General features: G+C 46.1%; 1 protein-coding gene across 2 annotated transcripts in view; it reads left to right on the top strand.

The window, feature by feature from the left end:
• The first annotated feature begins 646 nt into the window (after positions 1-646).
• LOC135569068 (putative selection and upkeep of intraepithelial T-cells protein 1 homolog) overlaps positions 647-20,851 on the top strand; it is a 75,863-nt gene continuing 55,658 nt past the window's right edge. The window contains exons 1-3 of one of the 2 annotated variants that reach the window (XM_065015911.1): positions 647-1,091; positions 16,625-16,909; positions 17,093-17,203. In XM_065015911.1, the coding sequence (XP_064871983.1) occupies positions 842-1,091; positions 16,625-16,909; positions 17,093-17,203 (646 nt within the window). In that variant the 5' untranslated portion in view covers positions 647-841. The remainder of the gene's footprint in view (positions 1,092-16,624; positions 16,910-17,092; positions 17,204-20,851) is intronic. The other variant, XM_065015910.1, reaches the window with a different exon arrangement.

Below are 20,851 nucleotides of genomic sequence, written 5' to 3'. Positions count from 1 at the left end.
CTGTCTGGGATGAGGGGTCTGGGACAATGTACTGTCTGGGATGAGGGGTCTGGGACAATGTACTGTCTGGGATGACGGGGTCTGGGATAATGTACTGTCTGGGATGAGGGTGATGAGGTGTCTGGGATGAGGAATAATACAGAATAATGAAACAAACACAAAAATAAATGTTATAAAAACAATCACATTCAACTTCATTCCTCAATCAATATTGGTACCCCGGTTGGCCTTCAACTTGAGTTACTTAATGAGAGGGGGCAGCACTGAGCTAGCCTGCATGTTATGTCTAATGGCAGCCTGCAGTACCCCGGTTGGCCTTCAACTTGAGTTACTTAATGAGAGTAGGCAGCACTGAGCTAGCCTGCATGTTATGTCTAATGGCAGCCTGCAGTACCCCGGTTGGCCTTCAACTTGAGTTACTTAATGAGAGGGGGCAGCACTGAGCTAGCCTGCATGTTATGTCTAATGGCAGCCTGCAGTACCCCGGTTGGCCTTCCACTTCAGGTACTTAATGAGAGGGGGCAGCACTGAGCTAGCCTGCAACGTCACTTCCTGGAGTAGCTCAAACTGTCTACATAAATCTCCCACATGTATTCCATCTTAACCGCCTTCATTTGGCTTCAATGCTGTTGAGTCTTCACATAGGAATGAATGGTGTCATGTGATTGGTGGCTTTGTTCATTCATCTGGCCAAAGTCCAGTTATCTCTGACTGTGTAATTTGTTTTTCTCCAGGGTCGTCTGAGGTTCAGGTTGTTGGACCGGCTGACCCAGTCGTTGCCTTAGCTGGTGATGACATCATTCTACCATGTTCCCTGGAACCCAGTGTCAGTGCTGAGAACATGGCAGTGCAGTGGACAAGATTGAACCTGAAAGCAGAAAACGTCCATCTTTACCTTGACGGTCGAGACTCCAATGGGGATCAGTTTCCATCCTACAGGGGAAGGACATCAATGTTTCATGAAGAACTGAATAACGGCAACGTCTCCTTAAAGCTGACCAGAGTTACTCTCTCTGATACTGGAGGCTACAGGTGCTTCATTCCAACACTGACCAGCCAGGTGAAGGAAACCACCGTTCAACTCCTTGTTGGTGAGTCATGAATACTGGAGATGTGATCAGAGGTTGTTTTGGTAAATCTGGCTAAATGATTGGCTGCTGAAATATCAACATGTCTTCCTCCCTCATCATTATTTCCTCTGTTATAGATCATGTATTCAGCTGGTCTTCCTCCCTCATCATTCCTTCCTCTGTTATAGATCATATATTCAGCTGGTCTTCCTCCCTCATCATGTATTCAGCTGGTCTTCCTCCCTCATCATGTATTCAGCTGGTCTTCCTCCCTCATCAGTCCTTCCTCTGTTATAGATCATGTATTCAGCTGGTTTTCCTCCCTCATCATTCCTTCCTCTGTTATAGATCATGTATTCAGTTGGTCTTCCTCCCTCATCATGTATTCAGCTGGTCTTCCTCCCTCATTCATGTATTCAGCTGGTCTTCCTCCCTCATTCATGTATTCAGCTGGTCTTCCTCCCTCATCATGTATTCAGCTGGTCTTCCTCCCTCATCATGTATTCAGCTGGTCTTCCTCCCTCATCATGTATTCAGCTGGTCTTCCTCCCTCATCATGTATTCAGCTGGTCTTCCTCCCTCATCATGTATTCAGCTGGTCTTCCTCCCTCATCATGTATTCAGCTGGTCTTCCTCCCTCATCAGTCCTTCCTCTGTTATAGATCATGTATTCAGCTGGTCTTCCTCCCTTATCATGTATTCAGCTGGTCTTCCTCCCTCATCATTCCTTCCTCTGTTATAGATCATGTATTCAGCTGGTCTTCCTCCCTCATCATTCCTTCCTCTGTTATAGATCATGTATTCAGCTGGTCTTCCTCCCTCATTCATGTATTCAGCTGGTCTTCCTCCCTCATCATGTATTCAGCTGGTCTTCCTCCCTCATCATGTATTCAGCTGGTCTTTCTCCCTCATCATGTATTCAGCTGGTCTTCCTCCCTCATCATTCCTTCCTCTGTTATAGATCATGTATTCAGCTGGTCTTCCTCCCTCATCATTCCTTCCTCTGTTATAGATCATGTATTCAGCTGGTCTTCCTCCCTCATTCATGTATTCAGCTGGTCTTCCTCCCTCATCATGTATTCAGCTGGTCTTCCTCTCTCATCATTCCTTCCTCTGTTATAGATCATGTATTCAGCTGGTCTTCCTCCCTCATCATTCCTTCCTCTGTTATAGATCATGTATTCAGCTGGTCTTCCTCCCTCATCATGTATTCAGCTGGTCTTCCTCCCTCATCATGTATTCAGCTGGTCTTCCTCCCTCATCATGTATTCATCTGGTCTTCCTCCCTCATCATTCCTTCCTCTGTTATAGATCATGTATTCAGCTGGTCTTCCTCCCTCATCATGTATTCAGCTGGTCTTCCTCCCTCAGCATGTATTCAGCTGGTCTTCCTCCCTCATCATTCCTTCCTCTGTTATAGATCATGTATTCAGCTGGTCTTCCTCCCTCATCATGTATTCAGCTGGTCTTCCTCCCTCATCATTCCTTCCTCTGTTATAGATCATGTATTCAGCTGGTCTTCCTCCCTCATCATGTATTCAGCTGGTCTTCCTCCCTCATCATTCCTTCCTCTGTTATAGATCATGTATTCAGCTGGTCTTCCTCCCTCATTCATGTATTCAGCTGGTCTTCCTCCCTCATCATGTATTCAGCTGGTCTTCCTCCATCATCATGTATTCAGCTGGTCTTCCTCCCTCATCATGTATTCAGCTGGTCTTCCTCCCTCATTCATATATTCAGCTGGTCTTCCTCCCTCATCATGTATTCAGCTGGTCTTCCTCCCTCATCATGTATTCAGCTGGTCTTCCTCCCTCATTCATATATTCAGCTGGTCTTCCTCCCTCATCATGTATTCAGCTGGTCTTCCTCCCTCATCATGTATTCAGCTGGTCTTCCTCCCTCATCATGTATTCAGCTGGTCTTCCTCCCTCATCATGTATTCAGCTGGTCTTCCTCCCTCATCATTCCTTCCTCTGTTATTGATCATGTATTCAGCTGGTCTTCCTCCCTCATTCATGTATTCAGCTGGTCTTCCTCCCTCATCATTCCTTCCTCTGTTATAGATCATGTATTCAGCTGGTCTTCCTCCCTCATCATGTATTCAGCTGGTCTTCCTCCCTCATCATGTATTCAGCTGGTCTTCCTCCCTTATCATGTATTCAGCTGGTCTTCCTCCCTCATCATTCATTCCTCTGTTATAGATCATGTATTCAGCTGGTCTTCCTCCCTCATCATTCATTCCTCTGTTATAGATCATGTATTCAGCTGGTCTTCCTCCCTCATCATTCCTTCCTCTGTTATTGATCATGTATTCAGCTGGTCTTCCTCCCTCATCAGTCCTTCCTCTGTTATAGATCATGTATTCAGCTGGTCTTCCTCCCACATCATTCCTTCCTCTGTTAAAGATCATGTATTCAGCTGGTCGTCCTCCCTCATCATGTATTCAGCTGGTCTTCCTCCCTCATCATTCCTTCCTCTGTTAAAGATCATGTATTCAGCTGGTCTTCCTCCCTCATCATGTATTCAGCTGGTCTTCCTCCCTCATCATGTATTCAGCTGGTCTTCCTCCCTCATCATGTATTCAGCTGGTCTTCCTCCCTCATCATTCCTTCCTCTGTTATTGATCATGTATTCAGCTGGTCTTCCTCCCTCATCAGTCCTTCCTCTGTTATAGATCATGTATTCAGCTGGTCTTCCTCCCTCATCATGTATTGAGCTGGTCTTCCTCCTTCATCAGTCCTTCCTCTGTTATAGATCATGTATTCAGCTGGTCTTCCTCCCTCATCATGTATTCAGCTGGTCTTCCTCCCTCATCATGCCTTCCTCTGTTATAGCTCATGTATTCAGCTGGTTTTCCTCCCTCATCATGTATTCAGCTTGTCTCCCTCCCTCATCAGTCCTTCCTCTGTTATAGATCATGTTTTCAGCTGGTCTTCCTCCTTCATCATGTATTCAGCTGGTCTTCCTCCCTCATCATGTATTCAGCTGGTCTTCCTCCCTCATCATGTATTCAGCTGGTCTTCCTCCCTCATCATGTATTGAGCTGGTCTTCCTCCCTCATCATTCCTTCCTCTGTTATAGATCATGTATTCAGCTGGTCTTCCTCCCTCATTCATGTATTCAGCTGGTCTTCCTCCCTCAGCATGTATTCAGCTGGTCTTCCTCCCTTATCATGTATTCAGCTGGTCTTCCTCCCTCATCATGTATTCAGCTGGTCTTCCTCCCTCATCATGTATTCAGCTGGTCTTCCTCCCTCATTCATGTATTCAGCTGGTCTTCCTCCCTCATCATGTATTCAGCTGGTCTTCCTCCCTCATCATGTATTCAGCTGGTCTTCCTCCCTCATCAGTCCTTCCTCTGTTATAGATCATGTATTCAGCTGGTCTTCCTCCCTCATCATGTATTCAGCTGGTCCTCCTCCCTCATCATGTATTCAGCTGGTCTTCCTCCCTCATCATGTATTGAGCTGGTCTTCCTCCCTCATCATTCCTTCCTCTGTTATTGATCATGTATTCAGCTGGTCTTCCTCCCTCATCATTCCTTCCTCTGTCATAGATCATGTATTCAGCTGGTCTTCCTCCCTCATCATGTATTCAGCTGGTCTCCCTCCCTCATCATGTATTCAGCTGGTCTTCCTCCCTCATCATTCCTTCCTCTGTTATAGATCATGTATTCTGCTGGTCTGTCACATTGGCTGTGTCCCAATATTCCTACTGTTGACTCACTGTATGTGTCCTAATATTCCTACTACCTACTGTTGACTCACTGTCTGTGTCCTAATATTCCTACTACCTACTGTTGACTCACTGGTTGTGTCCTAATATTCCTACTACCTACTGTTGACTCACTGTCTGTGTCCCAATATTCCTACTACCTACTGTTGACTCACTGCCTGTGTCCCAATATTCCTACTACCTACTGTTGACTCACTCGCTGTGTCCCAATATTCCTACTACATACTGTTGACTCACTGCCTGTGTCCTAATATACCTACTACCTGCTGTTGACTCACTGACTGTGTTACAATATTCCTACTACCTACTGTTGACTCACTGTCTGTGTCCCAATATTCCTACTACCTACTGTTGACTCACTGTCTGTGTCCCAATATTCCTACTACCCACTGTTGACTCACAGTGAATTATTGATGTCATTCAAGTAAAGCTGTTATGGTTTGATGATTATCTCAGTGTTACATCACAATGTATTCAGGTTGATGACATGTTAATACTGGAGTGCGGCAGGGTTCTGGTAATACTGGAGTGCGGCAGGGTTCTGGTAATACTGGAGTGTTGCAGGGTTCTGTTAATACTGGAGTGCGGCAGGGTTCTGGTAATACTGGAGTGCTGCAGGGTTCTGTTAATACTGGAGTGCTGCAGGGTTCTGTTAATACTGGAGTGCTGCAGGGTTCTGTTAATACTGGAGTGCTGCAGGGTTCTGTTAATAGTGGAGTGCTGCAGGGTTATGTTAATACTGGAGTGCTGCAGGGTTCTGTTAATACTGGAGTGTTGCAGGGTTCTGTTAATACTGGAGTGTTGCAGGGTTCTGTTAATACTGGAGTGCTGCAGGGTTCTGTTAATACTGGAGTGCTGCAGGGTTCTGTTAATACTGGAGTGCTGCAGGGTTCTGTTAATACTGGAGTGCTGCAGGGTTCTGTTAATACTGGAGTGCTGCAGGGTTCTGTTAATACTGGAGCGCTGCAGGGTTCTGTTAATACTGGAGTGCTGCAGGGTTCTGTTAATACTGGAGTGCTGCAGGCTTCTGTTAATACTGGAGCGCTGCAGGGTTCTGTTAATACTGGAGTGCTGCAGGGTTCTGTTAATACTGGAGTGCTGCAGGGTTCTGTTAATACTGGAGCGCTGCAGGCTTCTGTTAATACTGGAGTGCTGCAGGGTTCTGTTAATACTGGAGTGCTGCAGGCTTCTGTTAATACTGGAGTGCTGCAGGGTTCTGTTAATACTGGAGTGCTGCAGGGTTCTGTTAATATTGGAGTGCTGCAGGGTTCTGTTAATACTGGAGCGCTGCAGGCTTCTGTTAATACTGGAGTGCTGCAGGGTTCTGTTAATACTGGAGTGCTGCAGGCTTCTGTTAATACTGGAGTGCTGCAGGGTTCTGTTAATACTGGAGTGCTGCAGGGTTCTGTTAATATTGGAGTGCTGCAGGGTTCTGTTAATACTGGGGTACTGCAGGGTTCTGTTCATGACTTCTGACCATCTTTCTGTTAATATTGGAGGCTGCAGGGTTCTGTTAATACTGGAGTATTGCAGGGTTCTGCTCATGACTTCTGACCATCTTTCTGTTAATATTGGGGTGCTGCAGGGTTCTGTTAATATGGGAGTACTGCAGGGTTCTGTTAATACTGGAGTCCTGCAGGGTTCTGGTAATACTGGAGTGCTGCAGGGTTCTGTTAATACTGGAGTGCTGCAGGGTTCTGTTAATATTGTTGGGGTGCTGCAGGGTTCTGTTAATACTGGAGTGCTGCAGGGTTCTGTTAATATTGGAGTGCTGCAGGGTTCTGTTAATATTGGAGTGCTGCAGGGTTCTGTTAATACTGGAGTGCTGCAGGGTTCTGTTAATATTGGAGTGCTGCAGGGTTCTGTTAATACTGGAGTACTGCAGGGTTCTGGTAATACTGGAGTCCTGCAGGGTTCTGGTAATACTGGAGTGCTGCAGGGTTCTGTTAATACTGGAGTGCTGCAGGGTTCTGTTAATATTGTTGGGGTGCTGCAGGGTTCTGTTAATACTGGAGTGCTGCAGGGTTCTGTTAATATTGGAGTGCTGCAGGGTTCTGTTAATATTGGAGTGCTGCAGGGTTCTGTTAATACTGGAGTGCTGCAGGGTTCTGTTAATACTGGAGTGCTGCAGGGTTCTGTTAATACTGGAGTGCTGCAGGGTTCTAGGATGCTGCAGGGTTCTGTTAATACTGGAGTGCTGCAGGGTTCTGTTAATACTGGAGTGCTGCAGGGTTCTGTTAATACTGGAGTGCTGCAGGGTTCTGTTAATAGTGGAGTGCTGCAGGGTTATGTTAATACTGGAGTGCTGCAGGGTTCTGTTAAACTGGAGTTTAGGGTTCTGTTAATACTGGAGTGTTGCAGGGTTCTGTTAATACTGGAGTGCTCAGGGTTCTGTTAATACTGGAGTGCTGCAGGGTTCTGTTAATACTGGAGTGCTGCAGGGTTCTGTTAATACTGGAGTGCTGCAGGGTTCTGTTAATACTGGAGTGCTGCAGGGTTCTGTTAATAGTGGAGTGCTGCAAATAAGTGCTGCAGGGTTCTGTTAATACTGGAGTGTTGCAGGGTTCTGTTAATACTGGAGTGTTGCAGGGTTCTGTTAATACTGGAGTGCTGCAGGGTTCTGTTAATACTGGAGTGCTGCAGGGTTCTGTTAATACTGGAGTGCTGCAGGGTTCTGTTAATACTGGAGCGCTGCAGGGTTCTGTTAATACTGGAGTGCTGCAGGGTTCTGTTAGGAGTGCTGCAGGCTTCTGTTAATACTGGAGCGCTGCAGGGTTCTGTTAATACTGGAGTGCTGCAGGGTTCTGTTAATACTGGAGTGCTGCAGGGTTCTGTTAATACTGGAGCGCTGCAGGCTTCTGTTAATACTGGAGTGCTGCAGGGTTCTGTTAATACTGGAGTGCTGCAGGCTTCTGTTAATACTGGAGTGCTGCAGGGTTCTGTTAATACTGGAGTGCTGCAGGGTTCTGTTAATATTGGAGTGCTGCAGGGTTCTGTTAATACTGGGGTACTGCAGGGTTCTGTTCATGACTTCTGACCATCTTTCTGTTAATATTGGAGGCTGCAGGGTTCTGTTAATACTGGAGTATTGCAGGGTTCTGCTCATGACTTCTGACCATCTTTCTGTTAATATTGGGGTGCTGCAGGGTTCTGTTAATATGGGAGTACTGCAGGGTTCTGTTAATACTGGAGTCCTGCAGGGTTCTGGTAATACTGGAGTGCTGCAGGGTTCTGTTAATACTGGAGTGCTGCAGGGTTCTGTTAATATTGTTGGGGTGCTGCAGGGTTCTGTTAATACTGGAGTGCTGCAGGGTTCTGTTAATATTGGAGTGCTGCAGGGTTCTGTTAATATTGGAGTGCTGCAGGGTTCTGTTAATACTGGAGTGCTGCAGGGTTCTGTTAATATTGGAGTGCTGCAGGGTTCTGTTAATACTGGAGTACTGCAGGGTTCTGGTAATACTGGAGTCCTGCAGGGTTCTGGTAATACTGGAGTGCTGCAGGGTTCTGTTAATACTGGAGTGCTGCAGGGTTCTGTTAATATTGTTGGGGTGCTGCAGGGTTCTGTTAATACTGGAGTGCTGCAGGGTTCTGTTAATATTGGAGTGCTGCAGGGTTCTGTTAATATTGGAGTGCTGCAGGGTTCTGTTAATACTGGAGTGCTGCAGGGTTCTGTTAATATTGGAGTGCTGCAGGGTTCTGTTAATATTGGAGTGCTGCAGGGTTCTGTTAATACTGGAGTGCTGCAGGGTTCTGTTAATATTGGAGTGCTGCAGGGTTCTGTTAATACTGGAGTACTGCAGGGTTCTGGTAATACTGGAGTGCTGCAGGGTTCTGTTAATATTGTTGGGGTGCTGCAGGGTTCTGTTAATACTGGAGTGCTGCAGGGTTCTGTTAATATTGGAGTGCTGCAGGGTTCTGTTAATATTGGAGTGCTGCAGGGTTCTGTTAATACTGGAGTGCTGCAGGGTTCTGTTAATATTGTTGGGGTGCTGCAGGGTTCTGTTAATACTGGAGTGCTGCAGGGTTCTGTTAATATTGGAGTGCTGCAGGGTTCTGTTAATATTGGAGTGCTGCAGGGTTCTGTTAATACTGGAGTGCTGCAGGGTTCTGTTAATACTGGAGTGCTGCAGGGTTCTGTTAATACTGGAGTGCTGCAGGGTTCTGTTAATACTGGAGTGCTGCAGGGTTCTGTTAATACTGGAGTGCTGCAGGGTTCTGTTAATACTGGAGTGCTGCAGGGTTCTGTTAATACTGGAGTGCTGCAGGGTTCTGTTAATAGTGGAGTGCTGCAGGGTTATGTTAATACTGGAGTGCTGCAGGGTTCTGTTAATACTGGAGTGTTGCAGGGTTCTGTTAATACTGGAGTGTTGCAGGGTTCTGTTAATACTGGAGTGCTGCAGGGTTCTGTTAATACTGGAGTGCTGCAGGGTTCTGTTAATACTGGAGTGCTGCAGGGTTCTGTTAATACTGGAGTGCTGCAGGGTTCTGTTAATACTGGAGTGCTGCAGGGTTCTGTTAATAGTGGAGTGCTGCAGGGTTATGTTAATACTGGAGTGCTGCAGGGTTCTGTTAATACTGGAGTGTTGCAGGGTTCTGTTAATACTGGAGTGTTGCAGGGTTCTGTTAATACTGGAGTGCTGCAGGGTTCTGTTAATACTGGAGTGCTGCAGGGTTCTGTTAATACTGGAGTGCTGCAGGGTTCTGTTAATACTGGAGCGCTGCAGGGTTCTGTTAATACTGGAGTGCTGCAGGGTTCTGTTAATACTGGAGTGCTGCAGGCTTCTGTTAATACTGGAGCGCTGCAGGGTTCTGTTAATACTGGAGTGCTGCAGGGTTCTGTTAATACTGGAGTGCTGCAGGGTTCTGTTAATACTGGAGCGCTGCAGGCTTCTGTTAATACTGGAGTGCTGCAGGGTTCTGTTAATACTGGAGTGCTGCAGGCTTCTGTTAATACTGGAGTGCTGCAGGGTTCTGTTAATACTGGAGTGCTGCAGGGTTCTGTTAATATTGGAGTGCTGCAGGGTTCTGTTAATACTGGGGTACTGCAGGGTTCTGTTCATGACTTCTGACCATCTTTCTGTTAATATTGGAGGCTGCAGGGTTCTGTTAATACTGGAGTATTGCAGGGTTCTGCTCATGACTTCTGACCATCTTTCTGTTAATATTGGGGTGCTGCAGGGTTCTGTTAATATGGGAGTACTGCAGGGTTCTGTTAATACTGGAGTCCTGCAGGGTTCTGGTAATACTGGAGTGCTGCAGGGTTCTGTTAATACTGGAGTGCTGCAGGGTTCTGTTAATATTGTTGGGGTGCTGCAGGGTTCTGTTAATACTGGAGTGCTGCAGGGTTCTGTTAATATTGGAGTGCTGCAGGGTTCTGTTAATATTGGAGTGCTGCAGGGTTCTGTTAATACTGGAGTGCTGCAGGGTTCTGTTAATATTGGAGTGCTGCAGGGTTCTGTTAATACTGGAGTACTGCAGGGTTCTGGTAATACTGGAGTCCTGCAGGGTTCTGGTAATACTGGAGTGCTGCAGGGTTCTGTTAATACTGGAGTGCTGCAGGGTTCTGTTAATATTGTTGGGGTGCTGCAGGGTTCTGTTAATACTGGAGTGCTGCAGGGTTCTGTTAATATTGGAGTGCTGCAGGGTTCTGTTAATATTGGAGTGCTGCAGGGTTCTGTTAATACTGGAGTGCTGCAGGGTTCTGCTGGAGTGCTGCAGGGTTCTGTTAATACTGGAGTGCTGCAGGGTTCTGTTAATACTGGAGTGCTGCAGGGTTCTGTTAATACTGGAGTGCTGCAGGGTTCTGTTAATACTGGAGTGCTGCAGGGTTCTGTTAATACTGGAGTGCTGCAGGGTTCTGTTAATAGTGGAGTGCTGCAGGGTTAGTGCTGCAGGGTTCTGGAGTGTTGCAGGGTTCTGTTAATACTGGAGTGGAGTGCTGCAGGGTTCTGTTAATACTGGAGTGCTGCAGGGTTCTGTTAATACTGGAGTGCTGCAGGGTTCTGTTAATAGTGGAGTGCTCTGTTAATACTGGAGTGCTGCAGGGTTCTGTTAATACTGGAGTGTTGCAGGGTTCTGTTAATACTGGAGTGCTGCAGGGTTCTGTTAATACTGGAGTGCTGCAGGGTTCTGTTAATACTGGAGTGCTGCAGGGTTCTGTTAATACTGGAGTGCTGCAGGGTTCTGTTAATACTGGAGCGCTGCAGGGTTCTGTTAATACTGGAGTGCTGCAGGGTTCTGTTAATACTGGAGTGCTGCAGGCTTCTGTTCTGTTAATACTGGAGTGCTGCAGGGTTCTGGGAGTGCTGCAGGGTTCTGTTAATACTGGAGCGCTGCAGGCTTCTGTTAATACTGGAGTGCTGCAGGGTTCTGTTAATACTGGAGTGCTGCAGGCTTCTGTTAATACTGGAGTGCTGCAGGGTTCTGTTAATACTGGAGTGCTGCAGGGTTCTGTTAATATTGGAGTGCTGCAGGGTTCTGTTAATACTGGGGTACTGCAGGGTTCTGTTCATGACTTCTGACCATCTTTCTGTTAATATTGGAGGCTGCAGGGTTCTGTTAATACTGGAGTATTGCAGGGTTCTGCTCATGACTTCTGACCATCTTTCTGTTAATATTGGGGTGCTGCAGGGTTCTGTTAATATGGGAGTACTGCAGGGTTCTGTTAATACTGGAGTCCTGCAGGGTTCTGGTAATACTGGAGTGCTGCAGGGTTCTGTTAATACTGGAGTGCTGCAGGGTTCTGTTAATATTGTTGGGGTGCTGCAGGGTTCTGTTAATACTGGAGTGCTGCAGGGTTCTGTTAATATTGGAGTGCTGCAGGGTTCTGTTAATATTGGAGTGCTGCAGGGTTCTGTTAATACTGGAGTGCTGCAGGGTTCTGTTAATATTGGAGTGCTGCAGGGTTCTGTTAATACTGGAGTACTGCAGGGTTCTGGTAATACTGGAGTCCTGCAGGGTTCTGGTAATACTGGAGTGCTGCAGGGTTCTGTTAATACTGGAGTGCTGCAGGGTTCTGTTAATATTGTTGGGGTGCTGCAGGGTTCTGTTAATACTGGAGTGCTGCAGGGTTCTGTTAATATTGGAGTGCTGCAGGGTTCTGTTAATATTGGAGTGCTGCAGGGTTCTGTTAATACTGGAGTGCTGCAGGGTTCTGTTAATATTGGAGTGCTGCAGGGTTCTGTTAATACTGGAGTACTGCAGGGTTCTGGTAATACTGGAGTGCTGCAGGGTTCTGTTAATATTGTTGGGGTGCTGCAGGGTTCTGTTAATACTGGAGTGCTGCAGGGTTCTGTTAATATTGGAGTGCTGCAGGGTTCTGTTAATATTGGAGTGCTGCAGGGTTCTGTTAATACTGGAGTGCTGCAGGGTTCTGTTAATATTGGAGTGCTGCAGGGTTCTGTTAATACTGGAGTACTGCAGGGTTCTGGTAATACTGGAGTGCTGCAGGGTTCTGTTAATACTGGAGTGCTGCAGGGTTCTGTTAATATTGGAGTGTTGCAGGGTTCTGTTAATACTGGAGTGTTGCAGGGTTCTGTTAATACTGGAGTGCTGCAGGCTTCTGTTAATACTGGAGTGCTGCAGGCTTCTGTTAATACTGGAGTGTTGCAGGGTTCTGTTAATGTTTAATGTTGTTGATTAGGCATTTCTAAAATAGCAGGAAGTGTTTCATTTGTTGATTAGGTATGTCTCAGATAGCAGGAAGTGGTTAATGTTGTTGATTAGGCATTTCTTAAATAGCAGGAAGTGTAATGTTGTTGACTAGGCATTTCTTAAATAGCAGGAAGTGTTTAGTGTTGTTGACTAGGCATTTCTCAAATAGCAGGAAGTGTTTCATTTGTTGATTAGGTATGTCTCAGATAGCAGGAAGTGTTTAATTTTGTTGATTAGGCATTTAGGCAAAGGTCCATCTAGGGTCGGAAATCTTCTGGTAAATGTCTAGACATTTTCCATGGGAAGTTATGCCCGGGAATTTTGGGAATTTTGCTTTAATTCACCAAAAAACTTAGCTTATATCAGTGAACCTTTTTTTGTTGGATACACATAAGGCAATTCTAGGTCTTGTGGCATATTTTGGTTAAACTATCCCCAATTCAATGGAAATGCAACCCTCTGCATTAGAGGTCGACCGATTTAATCGGCATGGTTAATTAGGGCCGATTTCAAGTTTCCAGAACAATCGGTAATCGGCATTTTTGGACGCCGATTACATTGCATTCCACGAGGAGACTTCGTGGCAGGCTGACTACCTGTTACGCTAGTGCAGCAAGGTGCCAAAGTAAGTTGCTAGCTAGCATTAAACTTATCTTATAAAAAACAATCAATCTTAACATAATCACTAGTTAACTACACATGGTTGATGATATTACGAGGTTAACTAGCTTGTCCTGAGTTGCATATAATCAATGCAGTGCCTGTTAATATATCATCGAATCACAGTCTACTTCAACTTCGCCAAACTCTGCTTGCAGATGTAAGAGAAGAAACCCCTACTGCCCACTTCACTGTTGCTCCAAGCAGAGGAAACTGCAGTTCTGAAATACATCAAAATACTATAATTTTACAGATGTATGTTGAAAACGTTTTTGGGAGATGCGATGGATCATTCAATATTCCCTTTCTTTTGTTGTTCAGGGAAATCATCCCATGTGAAGAGTCAACTCATTTAATTAAAGTTAAATTCGTAAACAAATAGTTTTTATATTTATAATGGAAGGATTTAATCATGTGCAATTTTGTTTTTAATGTCTACTTATGATCAGGTTAAAGGTTTATGTTTCTGTCTCCATATGACATGGTAAATATATCCAATGCAAAAAACATCTACATTTAAATGGTTAATATTAATTCATTAATATTAATTTGCATATATTCCCGTTGATCCCCACGGAAAGTTTCCACCTCTGAATATTCCCCAAATGTGCAACTCTACATGTAGATATGTGTATATTTGTAGATATGTAGTGGTGGATTAGGGGCCTGAGGGCACACAGTGTGTTGTGAAATCTGTGAATGTATTGTAATGGTTTAAAATTGTGTCAACTGCCTTAATGTTGCTGGACCCCAGGAAGAGTAGCTGCTGCTTTGGTAGGAACTAATGGGGATCCATAATAAACCCCAGGAAGAGTAGCTGCTGCTTTGGTAGGAACTAATGGGGATCCATAATAAACCCCAGGAAGAGTAGCTGCTGCTTTGGTAGGAACTAATGGGGATCCATAATAAACCCCAGGAAGAGTAGCTGCTTCCTTGACAGGAACTAATGGGGATCCATAATAAACCCCAGGAAGAGTAGCTGCTGCCTTGGCAGGAACTAATGGGGATCCATAATAAACCCCAGGAATAGTAGCTGATGCCGTGGGAGGAACTAATGGGGATCCATAATAAACCCCAGGAAGAGTAGCTGCTGCTTTGGCAGGAACTAATGGGGATACATAATAAACCCCAGGAAGAGTAGCTGCTGCCTTGACAGGAACTAATGGGGATCCATAATAAACCCCCAGGAAGAGTAGCTGCTGCCTTGGCAGGAACTAATGGGGATCCATAATAAACCCCAGGAAGAGTAGCTGCTGCCTTGACAGGAACTAATGGGGATCCATAATAAACCCCAGGAAGAGTAGCTGCTGCCTTGGCAGGAACTAATGGGGATCCATAATAAACCCCAGGAAGAGTAGCTGCTGCCTTGACAGGAACTAATGGGGATCCATAATAAACCCCCAGGAAGAGTAGCGGCTGCCTTGGCAGGAACTAATGGGGATTCATAATAAACCCCAGGAAGAATAGCTGCTGTCTTGGCAGGAACGAATGGGGATCCATAATAAACCCCAGGAAGGGTAGCTGCTGCCTTGGCAGGAACTAATGGGGATCCATAATAAACCCCAGGAATAGTAGCTGCTGCCTTGGCAGGAACTAATGGGGATCCATAATAAACCCTAGGAATAGTAGCTGCTGCCTTGGCAGGAACTAATGGGGATCCATAATAAACCCCAGGAAGAGTAGCTGCTGCCTTGGCAGGAACTAATGGGGATCCATAATAAACCCCCAGGAAGAGTAGCTGCTGCCTTGGCATGAACTAATGGGGAACCATAATAACCCCCAGGAAGAGTAGCTGCTGCCTTGGCAGGTAATAATGGAGATCCATAATAAACCCCAGGAAGAGTAGCTGCTGTCTTGGCAGGAACTAATGGTGATCCATAATAAACCCCATGAATAGTAGCTGCTGTCTTGGCAAGTACTAATGGGGATCTATAATAAACCCCAGGAAGAGTAGCTGCTGCCTTAACAGGAACTAATGGGGATCCATAATAAACCCCAGGAAGAGTAGCTGCTGCCTTGGCAGGAACTAATGGGGATCCATAATAAACCCCTTGAATAGTAGCTGCTGTCTTGGCAGGTACTAATGGGGATCTATAATAAACCCCAGGAAGAGTAGCTGCTGCCTTAACAGGAACTAATGGGGATCCATAATAAACCCCCAGGAAGAGTAGCGGCTGCCTTGGCAGGAACTAATGGGGATCCATAATAAACCCCAGGAAGAGTAGCTGCTGCCTTGGTAGGAACTAATGGGGATCCATAATAAACCCCAGGAAGAGTAGCTGCTGCCTTGGCAGGAACTAATGGGGATCCATAATAAACCCCCAGGAAGAGTAGCTGCTGCCTTGGCAGGAACTAATGGGGATCCATAATAAACCCCAGGAAGAGTAGCTGCTGCCTTGGCAGGAACGAATGGGGATCCATAATAAACCCCAGGAAGAGTAGGTTCTGCCTTGGCAGGAACTAATGGGGATCCATAATAAACCCCAGGAATAGTAGCTGCTGCCTTGGGAGGAACTAATGGGGATCCATAATAAACCCCAGGAAGAGTAGCTGCTGCCTTGGCAGGAACTAATGGGGGATCCATAATAAACCCCAGGAAGGGTAGCTGCTGCCTTGGCAGGAACTAATGGGGATCCATAATAAACCCCAGGAAGAGTAGCTGCTGCCTTGACAGGAACTAATGGGGATCCATAATAAACCCCCAGGGAGAGTAGCTGCTGCCTTGGCAGGAACTAATGGGGATCCATAATAAACCCCAGGAAGAGTAGCTGCTGCCTTGGCAGGAACTAATGGGGATCCATAATAAACCCCAGGAAGAGTAGCTGCTGCCTTGGCAGGAACGAATGGGGATCCATAATAAACCCCAGGAAGAGTAGCTGCTGCCTTGACAGGAACTAATGGGGATCCATAATAAACCCCAGGAAGAGTAGCTGCTGCCTTGGCAGGAACTAATGGAGATCCATAATAAACCCCAGGAAGAGTAGCTGCTGCCTTGACAGGAACTAATGGGGATCCATAATAAATACAAATGCAAACTACAAATCTGGTATCTGTGTAGGAGTGCTGGTAATACTGGAGCTGTTCTCAGCCAGTTATCTCTGTTGTATCTTGTATCTGTATCTCAGCCAGTGATCTCTGTTTTATCTTGTATCTGTAGGTGCTGTATCTCAGCCAGTGATCTCTGTGTTATCTTGTATCTGTAGGTGCTGTATCTCAGCCAGTGATCTCTGTTGTATCTTGTATCTGTAGGTGCTGTATCTCAGCCAGTGATCTCTGTTTTATCTTGTATCTGTAGGTGCTGTATCTCAGCCAGTGATCTCTGTTTTATCTTGTATCTGTAGGTGCTGTATCTCAGACAGTGATCTCTGTTTTATCTTGTATCTGTATCTCAGCCAGTGATCTCTGTTTTATCTTGTATCTGTATCTCAGCCAGTGATCTCTGTTTTATCTTGTATCTGTAGGTGCTGTATCTCAGCCAGTGATCTCTGGTTTATCTTGTATCTGTAGGTGCTGTATCTCAGCCAGTGATCTCCATTGATGGACCTAAAGGCTGGGGGGTGGTCCTGAAGTGTGAGTCTGGAGGCTGGTTTCCTGAACCTCAGATGGAGTGGCTGGACAGTTCTGGAACCATCCTCCCTGCTGATGGACCTCCAGAGAGACACAGAGACTCAGAGGACCTCTACGCTGTGAGACAACATGTCACCGTGAACCAGACTGACACCAACAGGTTCACCTGTAGAGTTCACCAGACGGAGATCAACCACCTGAAGGAGACTGAGATTCATGTCCCAGGTGAGGTCTTCATTGGTTAACCCAAATACCTGAGACCTCTTGTTAGTTAGACTAGTTAGTGGAGGATGGTTTCCTAGGGGATGACCTTATTGGTCTGTTCAGTAGTATTTATAAATGATGCTTTACTTCCTGTACAGTATATATGTAGTGTTGTAATGGTTTGACATGACTTCTCTGTTTCAGATGACGTGTTTCCTAAATCACAAGTAGGGTTGATTGTTGGTCTGTCAATAGCAGCAGCTGTTGTAGTTCTCACAGCTTCAGTTGGTGTCTACAAGTGGAGAAAACATACAGGTGAGTTTAACCTTGATGTCTGACTGGTCCTTGATCTCTGACTGGTCCTTGATCTCTGACTGGTCCTTGATCTCTGACTGGTCCTTGATGTCTGACTGGTCCTTGACCTCTGACTGGTCCTTGATCTCTGACTGGTCCTTGATGTCTGACTGGTCCTTGATCTCTGACTGGTCCTTGATCTCTGACTGGTCCTTGATCTCTGACTGGTCCTTGATGTCTGACTGGTCCTTGATCTCTGACTGGTCCTTGATCTCTGACTGGTCCTTGATCTCTGACTGGTCCTTGATGTCTGACTGGTCCTTGATCTCTGACTGGTCCTTGATCTCTGACTGGTCCTTGATCTCTGACTGGTCCTTGATGTCTGACTGGTCCTTGATGTCTGACTGGTCCTTGATGTCTGACTGGTCCTTGATCTCTGACTGGTCCTTGATGTCTGACTGGTCCTTGATGTCTGACTGGTCCTTGATCTCTGACTGGTCCTTGATGTCTGACTGGTCCTTGATGTCTGACTGGTCCTTGATGTCTGACTGGTCCTTGATCTCTGACTGGTCCTTGATCTCTGACTGGTCCTTGATGTCTGACTGGTCCTTGATGTCTGACTGGTCCTTGATGTCTGACTGGTCCTTGATCTCTGACTGGTCCTTGATCTCTGACTGGTCCTTGATCTCTGACTGGTCCTTGATCTCTGACTGGTCCTTGATCTCTGACTGGTCCTTGATGTCTGACTGGTCCTTGATGTCTGACTGGTCCTTGATGTCTGACTGGTCCTTGATCTCTGACTGGTCCTTGATCTCTGACTGGTCATTGATCTCTGACTGGTCCTTGACCTCTGACTGGTCCTTGACCTCTGACTGGCCCTTGACCTCTGACTGGTCCTTGACCTCTGACTGGTCCTTGACCTCTGACTGGTCATTGATCTCTGACTGGTCCTTGATGTCTGACTGGTCCTTGACCTCTGACTGGTCCTTGACCTCTGACTGGTCCTTGACCTCTGACTGGTCCTTGACCTCTGACTGGTCCTTGACCTCTCATCATGAAAAAAAAAACTATTTAATTAATTTTAGAACAATACTTTATTCACTGCTATTACTAGACCAGTCTTGTATTAGATCAGGATATAACTAGGAATGACCCATATACTGTCCATTAGACTCTATTCATTTATACCAGGTTACCTTCAGACCAGTCCTGTATTAGATCAGGATATAACTAGGAATGACCCATATACTGTTCATTAGACTCTATTCATTTATACCAGGTTACCTTCAGACCAGTCCTGTATTAGATCAGGATATAACTAGGAATGACCCATATACTGTCCATTAGACTCTATTCATTTATACCAGGTTACCTTCAGACCAGTCCTGTATTAGATCAGGATATAACTAGGAATGACCCATATACTGTCCATTAGACTCTAAATCAAATCAAATCAAATCAAATGTTATTTGTCACATACACATGGTTAGCAGATGTTAATGCGAGTGTAGCGAAATGCTTGTGCTTCTAGTTCCGACAATGCAGTGATAACCAACAAGTAATCTAACTAACAATTCCAAAACTACTGTCTTATACACAGTGTAAGGGGATAAGGAATATGTACATAAGGATATATGAATGAGTGATGGTACAGAGCAGCATACAGTAGATGGTATCGAGTACAGTATATACATATGAGATGAGTATGTAGACAAAGTAAACAAAGTGGCATAGTTAAAGTGGCTAGTGACATAAGAATGCAGTCGATGATCTAGAGTACAGTATATACATATGAGATGAGTATGTAGACAAAGTAAACAAAGTGGCATAGTTAAAGTGGCTAGTGATACATGTATTACATAAGGATGCAGTCGATGATATAGAGTACAGTATATACGTATGCATATGAGATGAATAATGTAGGGTAAGTAACATTATATAAGGTAGCATTGTTTAAAGTGGCTAGTGATATATTTACATCATTTCCCATCAATTCCCATTATTAAAGTGGCTGGAGTTGGGTCAGTGTCAATGACAGTGTGTTGGCAGCAGCCACTCAATGTTAGTGATTGCTGTTTAACAGTCTGATGGCCTTGAGATAGAAGCTGTTTTTCAGTCTCTCGGTCCCAGCTTTGATGCACCTGTACTGACCTCGCCTTCTGGATGATGGCCTTCCTGTAACATCGGGTGGTGTAGGTGTCCTGGAGGGCAGGTAGTTTTCCCCCGGTGATGCGTTGTGCAGACCTCACTACCCTCTGGAGAGCCTTACGGTTGAGGGCGGAGCAGTTGCCGTACCAGGCGGTGATACAGCCCGCCAGGATGCTCTCGATTGTGCATCTGTAGAAGTTTGTGAGTGCTTTTGGTGACAAGCCGAATTTCTTCAGCCTCCTGAGGTTGAAGAGGCGCTGCTGCGCCTTCTTCACGACGCTGTCAGTGTGAGTGGACCAATTCAGTTTGTCTGTGATGTGTATGCCGAGGAACTTAAAACTTGCTACCCTCGCCACTACTGTTCCATCGATGTGGACAGGGGGGTGTTCCCTCTGCTGTTTCCTGAAGTCCACAATCATCTCCTTAGTTTTGTTGACGTTGAGTGTGAGGTTATTTTCCTGACACCACACTCCGAGGGCCCTCACCTCCTCCCTGTAGGCCGTCTCGTCGTTGTTGGTAATCAAGCCTACCACTGTTGTGTCGTCCGCAAACTTGATGATTGAGTTGGAGGCGTGCATGGCCACGCAGTCGTGGGTGAACAGGGAGTACAGGAGAGGGCTCAGAACGCACCCTTGTGGGGCCCCCGTGTTGAGGATCAGCGGGGAGGAGATGTTGTTGCCTACCCTCACCACCTGGGGGCGGCCCGTCAGGAAGTCCAGTACCCAGTTGCACAGGGCGGGGTCGAGACCCAGGGTCTCGAGCTTGATGACGAGTTTGGAGGGTACAATGGTGTTGAATGCCGAGCTGTAGTCGATGAACAGCATTCTCACATAGGTATTCCTCTTGTCCAGGTGGGTTAGGGCAGTGTGCAGTGTGGTTGAGATTGCATCGTCTGTGCACCTATTTGGGCGGTAAGCAAATTGGAGTGGGTCTAGGGTGTCAGGTAGGGTGGAGGTGATATGGTCCTTGACTAGTCTCTCCAATTTGTAAGTCGCTCTGGATAAGAGCGTCTGCTAAATGACTTAAATGTAATGTAAATGTAAAGCACTTCATGATGACGGAAGTGAGTGCTACGGGGCGGTAGTCGTTTAGCTCAGTTACCTTAGCTTTCTTGGGAACAGGAACAATGGTGGCCCTCTTGAAGCATGTGGGAACAGCAGACTGGTATAGGGATTGATTGAATATGTCCGTAAACACACCGGCTAGCTGGTCTGCGCATGCTCTGAGGGCGCGGCTGGGGATGCCGTCTGGGCCTGCAGCCTTGCGAGGGTTAACACGTTTAAATGTCTTACTCACCTCGGCTGCAGTGAAGGAGAGTCCGCATGTTTTCGTTGCAGGCCGTGTCAGTGGCACTGTATTGTCCTCAAAGCGGGCAAAAAAGTTATTTAGTCTGCCTGGGAGCAAGACATCCTGGTCCGTGACTGGGCTGGGTTTCTTCTTGTAGTCCGTGATTGACTGTAGACCCTGTCACATACCTCTTGTGTCTGAGCCATTGAATTGAGATTCCACTTTGTCTCTGTA

This window comes from Oncorhynchus nerka, unplaced genomic scaffold (genome assembly GCF_034236695.1).
Source record: "Oncorhynchus nerka isolate Pitt River unplaced genomic scaffold, Oner_Uvic_2.0 unplaced_scaffold_1219, whole genome shotgun sequence".
Taxonomy (NCBI): Eukaryota; Metazoa; Chordata; class Actinopteri; order Salmoniformes; family Salmonidae; genus Oncorhynchus; species Oncorhynchus nerka.
The sequence above is the reverse complement of the archived record's forward strand: the minus strand, read 5'-3'. Positions and strand labels throughout refer to the sequence as shown.